At 50.7% G+C, this 18,102-nt stretch overlaps 1 protein-coding gene across 3 annotated transcripts in view; it reads right to left on the minus strand.

Annotated features, from left to right (window-relative positions):
* Positions 1–18,102, minus strand: part of gdpd4a (glycerophosphodiester phosphodiesterase domain containing 4a) — a 76,981-nt gene that overhangs the window by 35,681 nt on the left and 23,198 nt on the right. For all 3 annotated transcript variants that reach the window (XM_078402014.1, XM_078402013.1, XM_078402015.1), the window contains 6 exons: positions 10,615–10,820; positions 7,202–7,305; positions 6,349–6,436; positions 3,547–3,606; positions 2,398–2,496; positions 19–112 (listed from right to left, as the gene is read on the minus strand). In XM_078402014.1, the coding sequence (XP_078258140.1) occupies positions 19–112; positions 2,398–2,496; positions 3,547–3,606; positions 6,349–6,436; positions 7,202–7,305; positions 10,615–10,797 (628 nt within the window). In that variant the 5' untranslated portion in view covers positions 10,798–10,820. The remainder of the gene's footprint in view (positions 1–18; positions 113–2,397; positions 2,497–3,546; positions 3,607–6,348; positions 6,437–7,201; positions 7,306–10,614; positions 10,821–18,102) is intronic.

The following is an 18,102-nucleotide window of genomic DNA, read 5'->3' on the forward strand; positions in this document are numbered from 1 at the left end:
GCCTTTGGACGGTCTCACCTTTGCTGGTCATCTTGCCGAAGTGTTGGGCCACAGGCCAGGAGAGAGCGGTCACGACTGCCACACCTCCAATGTGCAGATACGGAGCTGTGATCTGCAACACAAGCAGACACGAGGTGAGGAGGAATTTTTTTCGACAGTTCCTTGGTCATTAAGGTCACCATGTTGTAGAAAATGTACACACCGATCAGCCAAAACATTATGACCACCGACAAGCGAAGTGAATAACATTGATTATCTTGTTCCAATGGCACCTGTCAAGGGGTGGGATATATTAGGCAGCAAGTGAACAGTCAGTTCTTGAAGTTGATGTGTTGGATGCAGGAGAAATGGGCAGGAATAAAGACCTGAGCGACTTTGGCAAGGGGCCAGATTGTTATGGCCAGACGACTGGGTCAGAGCATCTCTGAAACGGCAAGGCTTGTGGGGTGCTCCCGGTCAGCAGTGGTGAGTACCTACCGACAGTGGTCCGAGGAGGGACAAACCACAAACCGGCGACAGGCAGGGTGTTGGGCGCCCAAGGCTCATCGAAGCGCGAGGGCAACGAAGGCTATCCCGTCTGGTCCGAACCGACAGAAGGTCGACTGTGGCACAAGTCACAGAAAATGTTAATGGTGGTCACGGGAGGAATGTGTCACAATACACAGTGCATCGCACCCTGCTGCGTATGGAGCTGCACACGGAGGACCAAGAGCATATTAGGGGGGTGGTCATAATGTTTTGGCTCATCAGGTCATAATGTTTTGGCTCATCAGGTCATAATGCTTTGGCTGATCGGTGTAGAATCATATGATATTTAGTGTACGAAGGAACTGCAGATGCTGCTTTAAACAGAAGATAGAAACAAAAAACTGGAGTAGCTCAATGAATCAGTCAGCATTCCCTTTTGAAAAGGAATAGGTGACGTTTCAGGACGAGACCCTTCTTCAGTTTAGTTTAGTTTACAGATACAGCATGAAACTGGCCCTTCAGCCCACCAAGTCCGCACTGACCAGTGATCCCCGCACACTAACACCATCCTACACACACTGGGGACAATTTACATTTATACCAGGCCAATTAACCTACAAACCCACACGTCTTTGGAGTGTGGGAGGAAACGGAAGATCTCGGAAAAAACCCACGCAGGTCACGGGGAGAACGAACAAACTCCGTACAGACGGCGCCCGTAGTCAGGATCGAACCTGGGTCTCCGGCACTACGAGGTGGCAACTCTACCGCCGCGCTGCGCCACACTGAAGCAACTTGTGACAAGTGTGAAAACGCACACATCCAGATTCAGGGACAGTTTCTTCCCAGCTGGTAACAGGCGACTGAACCATCCTACCACAACCAGCGAGCAGTGCTGAACTACTATCCACCTCATTGGTGACCCTCGGACTAGGGGCGGCACGGTGGCGCAGCGGTAGAGTTGCTGCCTTACAGCGCAGGAGACTCAGGTTCCATCCTGACTCCGGGCGCCGTCTGTACGGAGTTTGTATGTTCTCCCCGTGACCTGCGTGGGTTTTCTCCGAGATCTTCGGTTTCCTCCCACACTCCAAAGACGTACAGGTATGTAGGTTAATTGGCTGGGCAAATGTAAAAATTGTCCCTAGTGGGTGTAGGATAGTGTTAGTGTGCGGGGATCGCTGGGCGGCGCGGACCCGGTGGGCCGAAGGGCCTGTTTCCGCGCTGTATCTCTAAAATCAAAAAAATCGAAAAGATCGGACTTTGCTGGCTTTACCTTGCGCTAAACGCCACCGTGACGCCCCGTATCTTATGATCAGGGTGCCGTGTTCGGCAGGAGCTGTGGGATGGTTACAGTGTGTGCACAGTGCGTTGTGTAGATGATTCACATTGGAGCTGGAGGCCAGTAAGATGGATGCATGAAAAGGCCACCGGAAATGAGTAGGAAAACAAACTGCAGATGCTAAGAATAAAGGGGAGGCCATTTAAAACTGAGGTGAGAAAAAAACCTTTTTCACCCAGAGAGTTGTGAATTTGTGGAATTCTCTGCCACAGAAGGCAGTGGAGGCCGATTCACTGGATGAATTTAAAAGAGAGTTAGATAGAGCTCTGGGGGCTAGTGGAATCAAGGGATATGGGGAGAAGGCAGGCACGGGGTACTGATTGTGGATGAGCAGCCATGATCACCATGAATGGCGGTGCTGGCTCGAAGGGCCGAATGTCCTCCTCTTACACCTATTTTCTATGTTTCTATGCTGGTTTAAATCGAAGGTAGACACAAAATGCTGGAGTAACTCAGCGGGTCAGGCAGCATCTCGGGAGAGAAGGAATGGGTGACGTTTCGGGTCGAGACCCTTCTTCAGACTGATGCCAGGGGAGGGGGCGGGACATTTGTCCCGTGTTCCGAGGCTCAGTGAGGCTTCACGCACGTACCTGAAACGAGATGATAAAGGTGTTCCATTCTTCTTGCCACTGACTGTAGAGGAAGCCGAGAGCAACAGCGGAGACAGCGAACACCAATACTATCCCGATCTGTGGGCAGGCAGAGGGACAAGTGAATCGGTGCAGGAGTAGGCCATGCGGCCCTTCGGGGCCAGCGCCGCCATTCACCGTGATCATGGCTGATCATTCTCAATCAGTACCCCGTTCCTGCCCTCTCCCCGTACCCCCTGACTCCGCTAATCACTAAGCGCGCTATCTAACTCTCTCTTGAAAGCATCCCCAGACAAATCGGCCTCCACTGCCTGTAATTGTCCGTCACAGAGACTTACAGCCAAACGTGGAGGCCACTCAACCCATCACCCCCTTGCCAGCCCATTGATTAGGTTCATTTGTTCAGAAGTTCGGAAGCCACAGAAGCCATTGGGCCCATCAAGTCAACTCCGCCATTCGATCGTGGCTGATCTATCTCTCCCTCCTAACCCCATTCTCCTGTCTTTTTAGTTTAGAGATACAGCACAGAAGCAGGTCCTTCGGCCCACCGAGCCTGCACCGACCAGCGATCCCCGCACACTAACACTATCCTACACCCACTAGGGACCATTTTTACATTTACCAAGCCAATTAACCTACAAACCTGCATGTTAATTGGCTTGTTCAGACGGCGCCCGTAGTCAGGATCGAACCCGGGTCTCCGGCGCTGCATTCGCTGTAAGGCAGCAACTCTACCGCTGCGCCACCGTGACCGCCTTCTCCCCATAATCCAGGACACCCGCACTAATCAAAAATCTACCTACCTCTGTCTTAAAAATATCCACTGACTTGGCCTCCACAGCCATCTGTGGCAATGAATCCCACAGATTCTCTACCCTCTGGCTAAAGACATTCCTCCTCATCTCCTTTGTGAAGGAACGTCCGTTTATTCTGACACTACGGCCTTTGGTCCCGGACTCTCCCACTCTCAACCCCATTCTCCTGCCTTCTCTCCGTAGCCCCTGACGCCCGTACTAATCAAGAATCTATCAGTCTCTGTCAGGATCGAACCCGGGACCCTGGCGACGGGAGGCAGCAACTTTACCGCTGCGCCACCACGCCGCCCCGAACACGAGAGAGAGACGTAACGTGCAGGAGAGGGTCCCGTACCTTGTGGCCCCAGAATAGGTACAATCTTTGGCCTTCGCTCAGTAAACAGATCGCCAGAACCTGCAAGACACAAAGGTGAACACATGAGGAACTGCAGATGCTGAAATCTCGAGGGAAAAATACAAAAGTGCCGGAGGAACTCAGCGGGTCAGGCAGCATCTGCAGAAGACATGGATAGGTGAGGTTTCGGGTCGGGACCCTTCATGCAAGTGCTTAGTTTAGTTTAGAGATGCAGTAAGGAAACAGGCCCTTCGGCCCACCAGGTCTGCACTGACCAGCGATCCCTGCACGTTAACACTACCCTACGCACACACTAGGGACAACTTTACATTTACCAAGCCAATTAACCTACAAACCTGTACGTCTTTGGAGAGTGGGCGGAAAGCGAAGATCTCGGAGAAAACACGCAGGTCACGGGGAGAACGTACAAACTCCGTACAGGCAAGCACCCGTAGTCGGGATCGAACACGGGTCTCCGGCGCTGTAAAGGCAGCAACTCTACCGCCGCGCCACCGTGCCGCCCTTAATGAACCAACAAACCGATTCACCAAAAACCTCACTGTCCGAGCCTTGCTTAGAGGGGGGATCGCTGGTAAATGGAGGTACAGGGAAGGGGCTGAACATGAACTGGCAATGTAAGAGGTGGGGACAGTCAACTGCAGACACTGATTTACAACATATAATACAAAGTGCTGGAGTAACTCAGCAGGTCAGGCAGCAGCTCTGGAGAACATCGATAGGTGACGTTACGGGTCGGGGCGAAGAAATGTCCCGACCCAAAACGCAGGCAACAAAAGCTTTTCACTGTACCTCAGTACACGTGATAATAAACTAGACTAAACTGGATAGTCAGGAGAGGGAGAGATGGGTGGAGATAGGCTAGAGGTGATATGTGGAGAAGACAAAGGGTACAATTTAGGGAGGGAAGACCAGGAACACTCAATGTGCACTGCCTTTCCCTGTGTGTTCCCAGTTTAATTTAGTTTATTGTCACGTGTACTGAGGTACAGTGAAAAGCTTTTGTTGCGTGCTAACCAGGCAGCGGAAAGGCAACACATGATTCCAATCGAGCCGCTCACAGTGTACAGATACATGATAAGGGAATAACGTTTAGTGCAAGGTAAAGCCAGTAAAGTCCGATCAAAGATAATCCGAGGGTCTCCAATGAGGTAGACAGTAGTTCAGCACTGCTCTCTGGTTGTGGTAGGATGGTTCAGTTGCCTGATAACAGCTGGGAAGAAACTGTCCCTGAATCTGGAGGTGTGCGTTTTCACACTTTGGATGGGAGAGGGGAGAAGAGGGAGTGGCCAGGGTGCGACCAATCCTTGATTGTGCTGCTGGCCTTGCCGAGGCAGCGTGGGGGTATAAATGGAGTCAATGAAAGGGAGGTGGACACAGACAGTAGTCTGAAGAAGGGCCTCGACTCGAAACGTCACCCGTTCCTTCTCTCCAGAGATGCTGCCTGTCCCGCTGAGTTACTCCAGCATTTTGCGTCTTTCGATGGAAGGGAGGTTGGCTCGTGCGATGGTCTGGGCTGCGTCCACAATTCGCTGCGATTTCTTGGCGGCCTTGGATGGAGCCGTTCCCAAACCGAGCTGTGACGCATCCCGATAAAATGCTTTCTACGGCGCGTCAGTGGGAGTTTGTGATGGCAACTTTAGTCCTTTCCAATAAAGCCATTGCTTCACAGCGAGTGGGGGTGATCTTGACTCAAGCCAACGAAGATATTTTCCAAAACGTATATTTTCAGTTTAATTAGTCGTTTATTGAAGTAGTAATACACACAGGTCTGTATCTCTCCCAGCTTTCAGCCCTCGACGTCGCAGGTCTGGTGAGAACTGTACCTCGCCATGCTCCCCGTGTCTGACCCCTCCCGTCTCCGATAATGATAATAATAACAACGAACAAGTTTATTGGCCAAGTATGTGCACGTACAAGGAATGTGCCTTGGCGCTCCGCTCACAAATGACAACACAAACATACAGTTAACAATTAAGAATAAAGCATCAAAACAATAAGGAGACAACATTACGGTCCAAACATCTCCAGATATACTCCTAAATTCTGGCTCCTCCCAGTCCATTATCCCCCTACATGTAATGTAAGAAAATAACTGCAGATGCTGGTACAAATCGAAGGTATTTATTTCTCAAAATGCTGGAGTAATTCAGCGGGTCAGGCAGCATCTCAGGAGAGAAGGAATGTGTGGCGTTTTGGGTCGAGACGCTTCTTCAGACTGATGGCAGGGGGGGCGGGTCAAAGGAGGGATATAGGTGGAGACAGGAAGATAGAGGGAGAACTGGGAAGGGGGAGGGGAAGAGAGGGACAGAGGGCGGCACGGTGGCGCAGCGGTAGAGCCGCTGCCTTACAGCGAATGCAGCGCCGGAGACTCAGGTTCGATCCTGACTACGGGCGCCGTCTGTACGGAGTTTGTACGTTCTCCCCGTGACCTGCGTGGGTTTTCTCCGAGATCTTCAAAGACGTGCAGGTATGTAGGTTAATTGACTGGGTAAATGTTAAAATTGTCCCTAGTGTGTGTAGGATAGTGTTAATGTGCGGGGATCGCTGGGCGGCACGGACTCGGTGGGCCGAAGGGCCTGTTTCCGCACTGTATCTCTAAATCTTGAGAGGAACTATCTAAAGTTGGAGAAGTCGATGTTCGTACATGTGTTCATCTCACGACAGCCCCTCAAGGGTCCCAAATAAAACTGCAAGGTATCTGGACAAAATAATATAAGATGCTGAAACAATCGGCACAAACACAAACGGCTCCTGCAGGAGTTGGTGCAGGGATCCACTCACCAGTAAGATGGCGATGTATGTAAAGAACGTGACCGTCACACCCAGCACCACAGCCGACCAGGGGAACCAGCGATCCCGATAGAAATTCCTGCAGAAGGCAAGAGAGGGAAAGCAAACCGATATTTGTAATCTTGCGACGACCCAAATTCGATGCAACGCCGGAGGCCATTTGGCCCGTTGGCTCCATACTGGCCCTTTGAAAGAATTCTCCAGTTAGTTAGATCGTGTGATTTGTAGGTTAATTGACTGGGTAAATGTAAAAATTGTCCCTCGTGTGTGTGTAGGATAGTGTTAATGCGCGGGGATCGCTGGGCGGCGCGGACTCGGTGGGCCGAAGGGCCTGTTTCCACGCTGTATCTCTAAATCTGAAACAATATGCCACACAAGATGGCGTCCGAGGCAGGCGACTCTGCCAGACATGGATCTGCAATCACTCATTACAATCGCTCCACCTTTAGTTTAGTTCAGAGATACAGCGCGAAAACAGGCCCTTCGGCCCACCCGGTCCGCGCCGCCCAGCGATCCCCGCACACTAACACTATCCTATACCCACTAGGAACAATTAATTTTTACAAACGCCAAGCCAATTAACCTACAAACCTTACGTCTTTGGAGTGCGGGAAGAAACCGAAGATCTCGGAGAAAACCCACGCAGGTCACGGGGAGAAGGTACAAACTCCGTACAGACGGCGGCACCCGTAGTCGGGATCGAACCCGGGTCAAGGAGGCAACTCTACCACTGCGCCATCGTGACCGCCCCAAATTTAGATCTGTCGCGACACTAAAAAGATCGATGTAGGTAGGGATTAGTGTCTCGTCGTTAAGCAGGAAGCCGCGGCAAGGATGGACTCACCAGTCAAAGTCATTGTAATCGTTCTTAGCTTCACTCCAGAAGTAAAGGAACACAAAGGCCAAACCAAACGTCAGCACCAGGATTCCAAAGGAGATCATTTCAAACTGCAGGCAGAGCAAGCAAGGAGGTTAAAAGGTCTCCTCATTTGACGAAGGACATCCTTGCTATTGAGGCAGTGCAGCGTAGGTTCACGAGATCGATCCCTGGGATGGCGGGACTGTCATATGAGGGAAAGATTGAAAAGACTGGGCTTGTATTCACCGGAGTTTAGAAGGACGAGAGGGGATCTTATAGAGACGTATAAAATTATGAACGGACTGGACAAGCTCGATGCAGGAAAAATGTTCCCAATGTTGAAGGGAGACCAGAACCAGGGGCCACAGTCTAAGAATAAAGGGGAGGCCATTTAAAACTGAGGTGAGAAGGAACTTTTTCACCCAGAGAGTTGTTAATTTGTGGAACAGAGGGCAGTGGAAGCCAAATCACTGGGTGGATTTAAGAGAGAGTTAGATAGAGCTAGCGGAATCAAGGGATATGGGGAGAAGGCAGGCACGGGTTACTGATTGTAGATGATCAGCCATGATCACAATGAATGGCGGTGCTGGCTCGAAGGGCTGAATGGCCTCATCCTGCACCTATATTCTATGTTTCTAAGGTGCAGAACATGAGGGTGGCACAGCGGTGCAGCGGTAGTCCCAGCGGACTAACACTATCCTACACCCACTCGGGACCATTTTTTTTACATTTACCAGGCCAATTAACCTACAAACCTGCACGTCTTTGGAGTGTGGGAGGAAACCGAAGATCTCGGAGAAAACCCGCGCAGGTCACGGGGAGAACGTACAAACTCCGCGCAGACAGCACCCGGGTCTCCAGCGCTGCATTCGCTGTAAGGCAGCAACTCTATCGCTGCGCCACCGTGACCGCCCAGAAGGGCAAAATCTGCACGTCGTTGGAGTGTGGGAGGAAACCGGAGCACCCGGAGAAAACCCACCTGGTCACAGGAGGAACGTGCAAACTCCACACAGACAGCACCCGTAACCGGGGTCGAACCCGGGTCTCTGGCGCTGCAATGCAGCAACTCTACCGCCGCGCCCACGTTCTAGCCCAGAATGAACAATGGGCAAGTTGGACCGCAGAGCCTGTTTCTGTCACGACTCTATGACTCTGATAGAAGAGGGGAGTAAATGGAGGTGAGTGGGAGGGGTGGAACATGAACTGGCAAGTAAGACGTGGAGATGGGACAGATGCTGATTTACAGGAAAAAGAACGTTGGAGTAACTCAGCAGGTCGGGCAGCAGCTCTGGAGAACATGGAAAGGTGACGTTTCAGGTCCATGTGAAGAAATATCCCGACCCAAAACATCACTTTTTCCCTGTTGGTTTTGGTTTTAGATTTCGTTTTTAGTTTTAGAGATACAGCGTGGAAACTACGTCCTACACTCTGAGGGGCGATTTAGAGACGCCGATACCTCAACAGACCTGCACGACTTTGGAGCGTGGGAGGAAACCAGAGCACCTAACGCAGGTCACCCACGCAGGTCACCGTTGGAGAGCGTAAAAAAAAACCCCGGCGAGCCGCGTAGTAGCCGGGGCCCGCGTGGCCGCGCAGCGACGGAGCCCGCAGCTGGAGAGAGGACCTTGCGGCGATAGCGGAGAGGTCGGCGCGGCGGTCGATGACGGCGCCGACCGACAGACGAGGACGGAGCACGTGGAAGTGAGGCCGCCGCCGCCGGGGGGAAGGAACAATGGAGCACCCGGCGCGGGGGGGGGGCACCGTGAGGGGGGGGAGGAGGGGGGAGAACAAAGGGGGACCTGGCGCAGATACTGTCTATACTGTTGCTGTTGGCCTTAATGACAAGGGGAGTTGAGTGTAGGAGCAAAGAGGTCCTTCTGCAGTTGTACAGGGCCCTAGTGAGACCGCACCTGGAGTACTGTGTGCAGTTTTGGTCTCCAAATTTGAGGAAGGATATTCTTGCTATTGAGGGTAGGTTTACTAGGTTAACTCCCAGAATGGCGGGATTGTCGTATGTTGAAAGACTGGAGCGACTAGGCTTGTATACACTGGAATTTAGAAGGATGAGAGGGGATCTTATCGAAACGTGTAAGACTATTAAGGGGTTGGACACGTTAGAGGCAGGAAACATGTTCCCAATGTTGGGGGAGTCCAGAACCAGGGGCCACAGTTTAAGAATAAGAGGTAGGCCATTTAGAACGGAGATGAGGAAAAAACATTTTCACTCAGAGAGTTGTAAATCTGTGGAATTCTCTGCCTCAGAAGGCAGTGGAGGCCAATTCTCTGAATGCATTCAAGCGAGAGCTGGATAGAGCTCTTAAGGATAGCGGAGTCAGGGGGTGTGGGGAGAAGGCAGGAACGGGGTACTGATTGAGAATGATCAGCCATGATCACATTGAATGGTGGTGCTGGCTCGAAGGGCCGAATGGCTTACTCCTGCACCTATTGTATATTGTCTACTCTGTAACTTTGTCAGTGCCCTTTATGTGGTGACTATTTGCATACCGTGGCACAGTGTGCAAGAAAAGAATATCACTGTGATTTCAGTTTAGTTTAGTTTAGTTTAGAGATACAGTGCGAGAACAGGCCCTTTAGGCCCACAGGGCCCACCATCGCTGAACAACGATCCCCGCACATTAACACTATCCTATTCCCTTTGAGGGACAATTTGTTTACATTTACCAAGCCAATTAACCTACATACCTGTACGTCTTTGGAGTGTGGGAGGAAACCGAAGATCTCGGAGAAAACCCACGCGGGTCACGGGGAGAACGTACAAACTCCGCACAGACGGCGCCCGTAGTCAGGATGGAACCCGGGTCTCCGGCGCTGCATTCGCTGTAAGGCAGCAACTCTAACCGGCGCGCCACCGTGACTTCCCACATGTGATTTGTCACATGTGACAGTGAAGCATTTATTCGTTCATTCATTCATTCATTCATTCATTCATTCATTCATTCATTCATTCATTCATTTATTCATTCATTCATTCATTTATTCATTCATTTAGTCAGGGGGTATGGGGAGAGGGCAGGAACGGGGTACTGATTGAGAATGATCAGCCATGATCACATTGAATGGTGGTGCTGGCTCGAAGGGCCAAATGGCCCCCTCCTGCATCTATTGTCTATTTATTCATTTATTCATTTATTCATTCGTTCATTCATTCATTCATTCATTCATTCATTCATTCATTCATTCATTCATTCATTCATTCGTTCGTTCGTTCGTTCGCTCGTTCGTTCGTTCATTCATCCAACTCCGCACAGACATTCAACTCCGCCCGCGGTCGGGATCGAACCGGGGTTCACTGGTGCTGTGAGGTGGCAACCCCCCCACCCTCCCCCACCCCCCCTCCACCCTCCCCACCCCCCCCCCCCCCCACCCCGAGCACTGACCTTGTTGCAGCAGAATTCTCCAGGGAGGAACCTGGTGCGTTGGTAGCGTCTCCACTGGCAGCCATAGAGTCCCGCCAGGCAGGAGAGGAAGGGCTGGGACTCATAGCGTTGCAGCAGGTGCCTGCGTACCACCTGAAGCTTGCCCAGCTTGACCTTGGTAAGCTGGATCGGAGTGCTCCCCATCTACGGGGCCAAGCCCACGCCAGCTGTATGGGGGGGGGAGGGGGGGGGGGGGAAGAAGCAGAGCAAACCACAGAGTCAGTCCCGTTCCCTCCACACTGCACCGCCGAAAGAATTCCTGGAATGGCGGGACTGACAATAGACAATAGGTGCAGGAGGAGGCCATTCGGCCCTTCGAGCCAGCACCGACATTCAATGTGATCATATCATATCATATCATATCATATATATACAGCCGGAAACAGGCCTTTTCGGCCCACCAAGTCTGTGCCGCCCAGCGATCCCCGTACATTAACACTATCCTACACCCACTAGGGACAATTTTTACATTTACCCAGCCAATTAACCTACATACCTGTACGTCTTTGGATGATCATTCTCAATCAGTACCCCGTTCCTGCCTTCTCCCCATACCCCTTGACTCCGCTATCCTTAAGAGCTCTATCTAGCTCTCTCTTGAATGTATTCAGAGAATTGGCCTCCACTGCCTTCTGAGGCAGAGAATTCCACAGATTCACAACTCTCTGACTGAAAAAGTTTTTCCTCATCTCAGTTCTAAATGGCCTACCCCTTATTCTTAAACTGTGGCCCCTTGTTCTGGACTCCCCCAACATTGGGAACATGTTTCCTGCCTCTAACGTGTCCAACCCCTTAATAATCTTATACGTTTCGATAAGATCCCCTCTCATCCTTCTAAATTCCAGTGTATACAAGCCTAGTCGCTCCAGTCTTCCAACATACGACAGTCCCGCCATTCCGGGAATTAACCTAGTAAACCTACGCTGCACGCCCTCAATAGCAAGAATATCCTTCCTCAAATTTGGAGACCAAAATTGCACACAGTACCGTGGTATGTTTTTTAAAAAAATATTTTATTTAAATTTTAACAAAGCACATACATGTTACAACTCATAGCACCCAAGGATACCTTCATTATAAAATCAATTGTACATGTATTGTTCTGTATTATCTCCCCACCCCCAACTGTCGTATGTTGAAAGAGTGGAGCGACTGGGCTTGTACACAGTGGAATTTAGAAGGATGAGAGGGGATCTTATCGAAACATATACGATTATTAAGGGGTTGGACACGTTACTGATTGAGAATGATCAGCCATGATCACATTGAATGGTGGTGCTGGCTCGAAGGGCCGAATGGCCTACTCCTGCACCTATTGTCTATTGTCTATAATGGATCGACTGTGCAGAAAAATCACGAGAGGGAATAGATCGGGTAGATGCACAGAATCTCTTGCCCAGAGTAGGAGAATCGAGGACCAGAGGACATAGGTTCGAGGTGAAGGGGAAAAGATTTAATAGGAATCTGAGGGGTAACTTTTTCACTCAGGGTGGTGGGTGTATGGAACGAGCTGCCAGAGGAGGTAGTTGAGACTGGGAATATCCCTTCGTTTAAGAAACAGTTAGGCAGTTACATGGATAGGACAGGTTTGGAGGGAAATGGACCAAGCGCAGGCAGGTGGGACTAGTGTAGCTGGGATATGTTGCCGGTGTGGGCAAGTTGGGCCGAAGGGCCTGTTTCCACACTGTATCACTCTATGACTCCATGAATATTACTATGACTGGGCTTGTATTCACTGGAATTTAGAAGGATGAGAGGGGATCTTATAGAAACATATAAAATCCTTAAGAGATTGGACAGGCTAGATGCAGGAAAACTCTTCCCAATGTTGGGGGAGTCCAGAACCAGGGGTCACAGTTTCAGAATAAGGGGTAGGCCATTTATGACTGAGATGAGGAAAAACCTTTTCACCCAGAGAGTTTTGAATCTGTGGAATTATCTGCCACAGAAGGCAGTGGAGGCCAATTCACTGGATGTTTTCAAGAGAGAATTAGATAGAGCTCTTGGGGCTAATGGAATCAAGGGATATGATTTCTCTAACTTGAAGTAACCCTTGCACCCCCCTCTCTCTCCATCCCTCCATCATCCATCATCTTCCAGCTTCGTACCATAGTTAAAATCAAACCATTCCTCCAATTTGACGACATTGAAAAAAATCATCCACGCATTCATTTCCTCCCGCCTAGACTACTGCAACTCCCTGTACACTGGGATCAGCCAATCGTCCCTGTCCCGCCTGCAATTGGTCCAAAACGCCGCAGCAAGACTCCTGACGGGTCCCGTAAAAGGGACCACATCACCCCGATTCTGGCCTCTCTCCACTGGCTCCCAGTACAGTACAGAATCAACTTCAAGCTCCTCCTATTCACATACAAAGCCCTAAACGGGCTTGCCCCCCCCCACCATATCAAAAATCTTCTAACCCACCACTCTATCTCCAGGTCCCTCAGGTCGGCCGACTTGGGGCTACTGACTATCCCACGGTCTAGGCTTAAGCTCAGGGGTGACCGCGCTTTTGCGGTTGCAACTCCTAGACTGTGGAACAGCATCCCTCTCCCCATCAGAACTGCCCCCTCCATCGACTCCTTTAAGTCCAGGCTCAGAACCTATTTCTACTCCCTAGCGTTTGAGGCCCTCTGAGGGGGCGCTGTGAACTGTTTATGTATGTGCTGTTATGTTTGTGTGCCATTGTATGTTCGTTTCTTAGTACCTGAACTGATGTACAGCACTTTGGTCATCGCGGGTTGTTTTTAAATGTGCTGTACAAATAAAATTGACTTGACTTGACCCAACACACTGTACTTGCTTCAAAGTCGTCTTGTTGTGTCTCGTTGTCTGTAACTCGTTTTCACCCGGCCCACAGCTCACGATGGACTGTTTCCTTTACCATCGTTACTTGTTTGCATATCTTTCATTCATTTGTACCACATCTCTCTATATCATCGTCTATATCTCTCGTTTCCCTTTGCCCATGACACTCAATCTGAGTGACCGGAAACGTCACCTATTCCTTCTCTTCAGAGATGCTGAGTTACTCCGGCTTTTCCTGTCTATCTTCGGTTTAAACCAGCCTCTGCAGTTCCTTCCTCTACAAACTGCATTTCAAACTCAACTCGTCATCATTTTACAGTGACGTGAGCCAAACGCAGGCAGGTGGGACCAGTGTAGATGGGGAATTTTAGATTAGTCCTCCATTGTTTTAAAATTTTTCATATGTTCTAGGAGCAGAATTAGGCCATTCGGCCCATTGCCTGCCCCGCCATTCAATGGCGGCCGATCGATCTCACCCTCCCAACTAATCAGGAGTCTATCAATCTCTGCCTTGAAGATATAATAATAATAATAATAATGCATTACATTTATATAGCGCTTTTCATATACTCAAAGACGCTTTACGGGGATTTAGAGAACAAAGGGAAGTGAATAAATAGATAAATAAGTAAACGAACAGAGAAAGGAGACAGAAGGTGAGGTGACCTTCAGTGGTTGAAGGCAGTACTGAACAGGTGAGACTTCAGGGACTCGGCCTCCACAGCCGTCTGTGGCAAAGAATTCCACAGATTCACCACCCTCGTCACCATGTTAGACACAAAACGACGGAGAAAATGTTGAGGACTCAGTCTGAGGAAGGGTTCCAACCTGAAACGTCACCCAGTCATTCATTCGTAGAGCCAAACAGTGTGGAAACATGCCCTTTGGCCCAACGTGCCCACACCGACCAACATGTCCCGCCTGCCTGCGTTTGACCCCCCTCCCTCTAAACCTGTCTAAATGCTGAGAAGCTGCTGAAACTGGGGCTTAACACTCCCCTGTGTGCCTGGGTCCTGGACTTTCTCACCGCCAGGCCCCAAGTGGTCAAGATGGGGAGACATACATCTAACCCCCTCACCCTGAACACGGGATCCCCCCAGGGTTGAGTCCTTAGCCCCCTACTTTACTCCCTGTACGCACATGACTGTGGGGCCAGGTTCAGCTCCAACTCCATCATCCAGTTTGCTGATGACACTGTGGTGGTGGGCCGGATCTCCAACAACGATGAGGAGGCCTACCGGGAGGAGGTGGCTGATCTGGCACTCTGGTGTCAGCACAATAGCCTCCTCTTGAATGTCACTAAAACTAAGGAGCTGATTGTGGACTTTAGAAGGGCTCAACATCCAAGGACGTACACGTCACTGGAGATAAATGGGTCTATTGTGGATAGGGTGAGCAGTTTTAAATACCTGGGAGTCCGCATCGCAGAGGATCTGACATGGACAACACACATTGCCACTCTGGTGGGTAAGGCAAGGCAGCGCCTTTACCACCTCAGACAGTTGAGGAAATTCAGAGTGTCTCTGAGGATCCTTCATTGCTTCTACTCTGGGGCTGTAGAGAGCATCCTGTCCGGCAACATCTCAATCTGGTTTGGGAACAGCTCTGCCCAGGACAGGAAGGCTCTGCGGAGAGTTCGGCAGAACGCACCATGGGAACTACACTCGCCCCCCTGCAGGACCTATACATCAGGAGGTGCAGATCCAGAGCCAGCAACATTATGGGGGACCCCTACCACCCCAGCAACGGACTGTTCCAGCTGCTACGGTCAGGCAAACGCCTCCGCTGTCACGCTGTGAAAACAGAGAGGATGAGACGGAGTTTCTTCCCACAGGCCATCAGGACTGTTAACTCTCATATCACCAGGGACTCATTTACTGTATTCATTTATTTTATGTGTTGTGTCTTTGTGGTTTTAGCACAATCCGCAGGCATTGCCACTTTCATTTCACTGCACATCGTGTATGTGTATGTGACCAATAAAGTAGACTTGACTTGACGTGACTTGCTTTTTAGACATTGCGATAGTACTTGCCTCAACTACCCCCCCCCCCCCCACCCCCCGGCAGCTTGTTCCGAACACCTGTCCCTTTTCTCCAGAGGCGCTGAGTTACTCCAGTAGTTTGTGTCTATCTTCGCCATAAACCAGCATCTGCAGGCCTTTACGTACACAATAAACAATAGACAATAGGTGCAGGAGGAGGCCATTCGGCCCTTCGAGCCAGCACCGCCATTCAATATGATCATGGCTGATCATTCTCAATCAGTACCCCGTTCCTGCTTTCTCCCCGTACCCCCTGACTCCGCTATCCTTAAGAGTTCTATCCAGCTCTATCTTGAATGCCTCATCATTTTAAACTAAACTAAACTCAATGGTGCGAACATGAAATTGTCCAGTTTTAAGTATTGTCCGCTCTTCACCCTCTCCCTTTCCCCTGCCACCACCGCCGTGTGCAACAACCATCCGCCCCTTCTCCCCCGCCCGCATCCCTTCCACCCACATCCCTCCCTCTGGCTTTACATTTCAAAACACTCCATTATCCCCCTATTCCACTCTAGCCTTTGTCACTTACTCCACTCGGCTGCCAATCTTTAGACTTTAGAGATACAGCGTGGAAGCAGGCCCTTCGGCCCACTGAGTCCATGTTGACCAGCGATTGCCCTGCTCTACCCAAAGACCCGGGTACAATCCTGACTACGGGTGCACTGTGTACGGAGTTTGTACGTTTGTACGCAGCGGTAGAGTTGCTACCTTCACAGCGCCAGAGGCCCGGGTTGGATCCTCACCACGGGTGCTGTCTGTGCGGAGTCTGTACGCTCTCTCTGTGACCGCGTGGGTTTTCTCCGGGTGCTCCGGTATCCTCCCACACTCCAAAGACGAGCGGGTTTCTATGTCAATTGGCTTCTGTAAATTGTCCCCAGTGTGGAACTAGCGTGTGTGGTAGACACAAAGTGCTGGAGTAACTCAGCGGGGACAGGCAGCATCTCTGGAGAGAAGGAATGGGCGACGTTCAGGGTCGAGACTCTTCTTTAGACCGAAGTGGTAGTGCTGGTCGGCACGGACTCGGTGGGCCGAAGGGCCTGTTTCCCCACTGTCTCCCTAAACTAAACAAAACTAAGGAATAGGGGTAGAATTAGGCCATTCGGCCCATCAAGTCTACTCTGCCATTCAATCATGGCTGATCTATCTCTCCCTCCTAACCCCATTCTCCTGCCTTCTCCTCATAACCCCTGACACCCGTAACTAATCAAGAATCTATCTGTCTCTGCCTTAAAAATATTCACTGTCTTGACCTCCACAGCCTTCTGTGGCAATGAATTCCATAGATTCACCACCCTCTGACAAAAGAAATTTCTCCTCATCTCCTTGCTAAAAGAACGTCCTTTAATTCTGAGGCTGTGACCTCTGGCTCTAGACTCTCCCACTAGTGGAAACATCCTCCCCACATCCAATATATGTGGCCTACACCTGGCGACTCTTTACACACCTTTAGGCATGGTCGGCTAAACAAAGAAATGCACCGTTGCAGGTCACGTATGATAATAAAGTATCAATCAAACGATCATAAGGTCATAAGTGATAGTAGAGTTAGGCCATTCGGCCCATCAAGTCTACTCCGCCATTCGATCATGGCTGATCTATCTCTCCCTCCTAACCCCATTCTCCTGCCCTCTAGCCGTTAACCCCTGACACCCGTAAAAGACTATTGGTCCAATGTTGGGAAATGGAATGAGCTAACCTTGGGTGTTCCAGGGAAAACAGTCCCAGCCCGTCCAACCGCTCCCTGCAGCTGGTGCCTCCTAATCCAGCTGCCATGTGCAGGATAGGAACTGCAGGCGCCGGTTTACACCGAAGAAAGACACAAAATGCTGGAGTAACTCGGCGGGACAGGCAGCGTCTCTGGATGGAAGGGAACGGGGTGACGTTTCGGGTCGAGACCCTTCTTCAGACTCAGACCGTGAAGGAGGGTCTCGACCCGAAACGTCACCCGTTCCTCCCATCCAGAGACGCTGCCTGTCCCGCCGAGTTACTCCGGCATTTTGTGTACAATTCTGTATAAACCCAGGCATTATCCTGGTAAACCTCCTCCCGGCCCTTACGAAAGACTCCAACAGAGGTGTACAGACGCTGACAAGATTGGAGGGTGTGAGTGAAGAGGGTGGGAGTTAGACAGGGCCACAAGGACTTGTTAGGTGAACATCCTTGTTGCAAATCCAGTCCTATTTTCTGTGTGGACTATTCAAAACCTATGGCCCACAGAACACAATGTTCAGTAGAACACGTACTGATTAAAACATTAATTTGCAAATTTAACCTGTCTGCCAAGGATGACCCAGATGGCAATTTCATCAAGTCGGCTAATAGCTTAAACTAGACCAAGTGGACCCTTTGGGCCCAAACCTCTCCTGCATTGGTGCAGCACCATCTCCTCCCGCACTCGCCCCTCCCTCCACCCCCCCCTCCCTCCCCCATTCCCCTCCGCCTCCCTCCACTCCATCCCCCTCAACCCCCCTCCTCCCTCCCTCCCCCTCTCCCTCCATCCCTGTCAAACCCCCTTATCCCCCCTCCCTCCTTCCCCCTCTCCCTCCATCCCCCCCTCCATCCATCCCCCCTCCCCCTCCCCTCCCCCCTTACTC

This window comes from Rhinoraja longicauda, chromosome 7 (genome assembly GCF_053455715.1).
Source record: "Rhinoraja longicauda isolate Sanriku21f chromosome 7, sRhiLon1.1, whole genome shotgun sequence".
Taxonomy (NCBI): domain Eukaryota; kingdom Metazoa; phylum Chordata; class Chondrichthyes; order Rajiformes; family Arhynchobatidae; genus Rhinoraja; species Rhinoraja longicauda.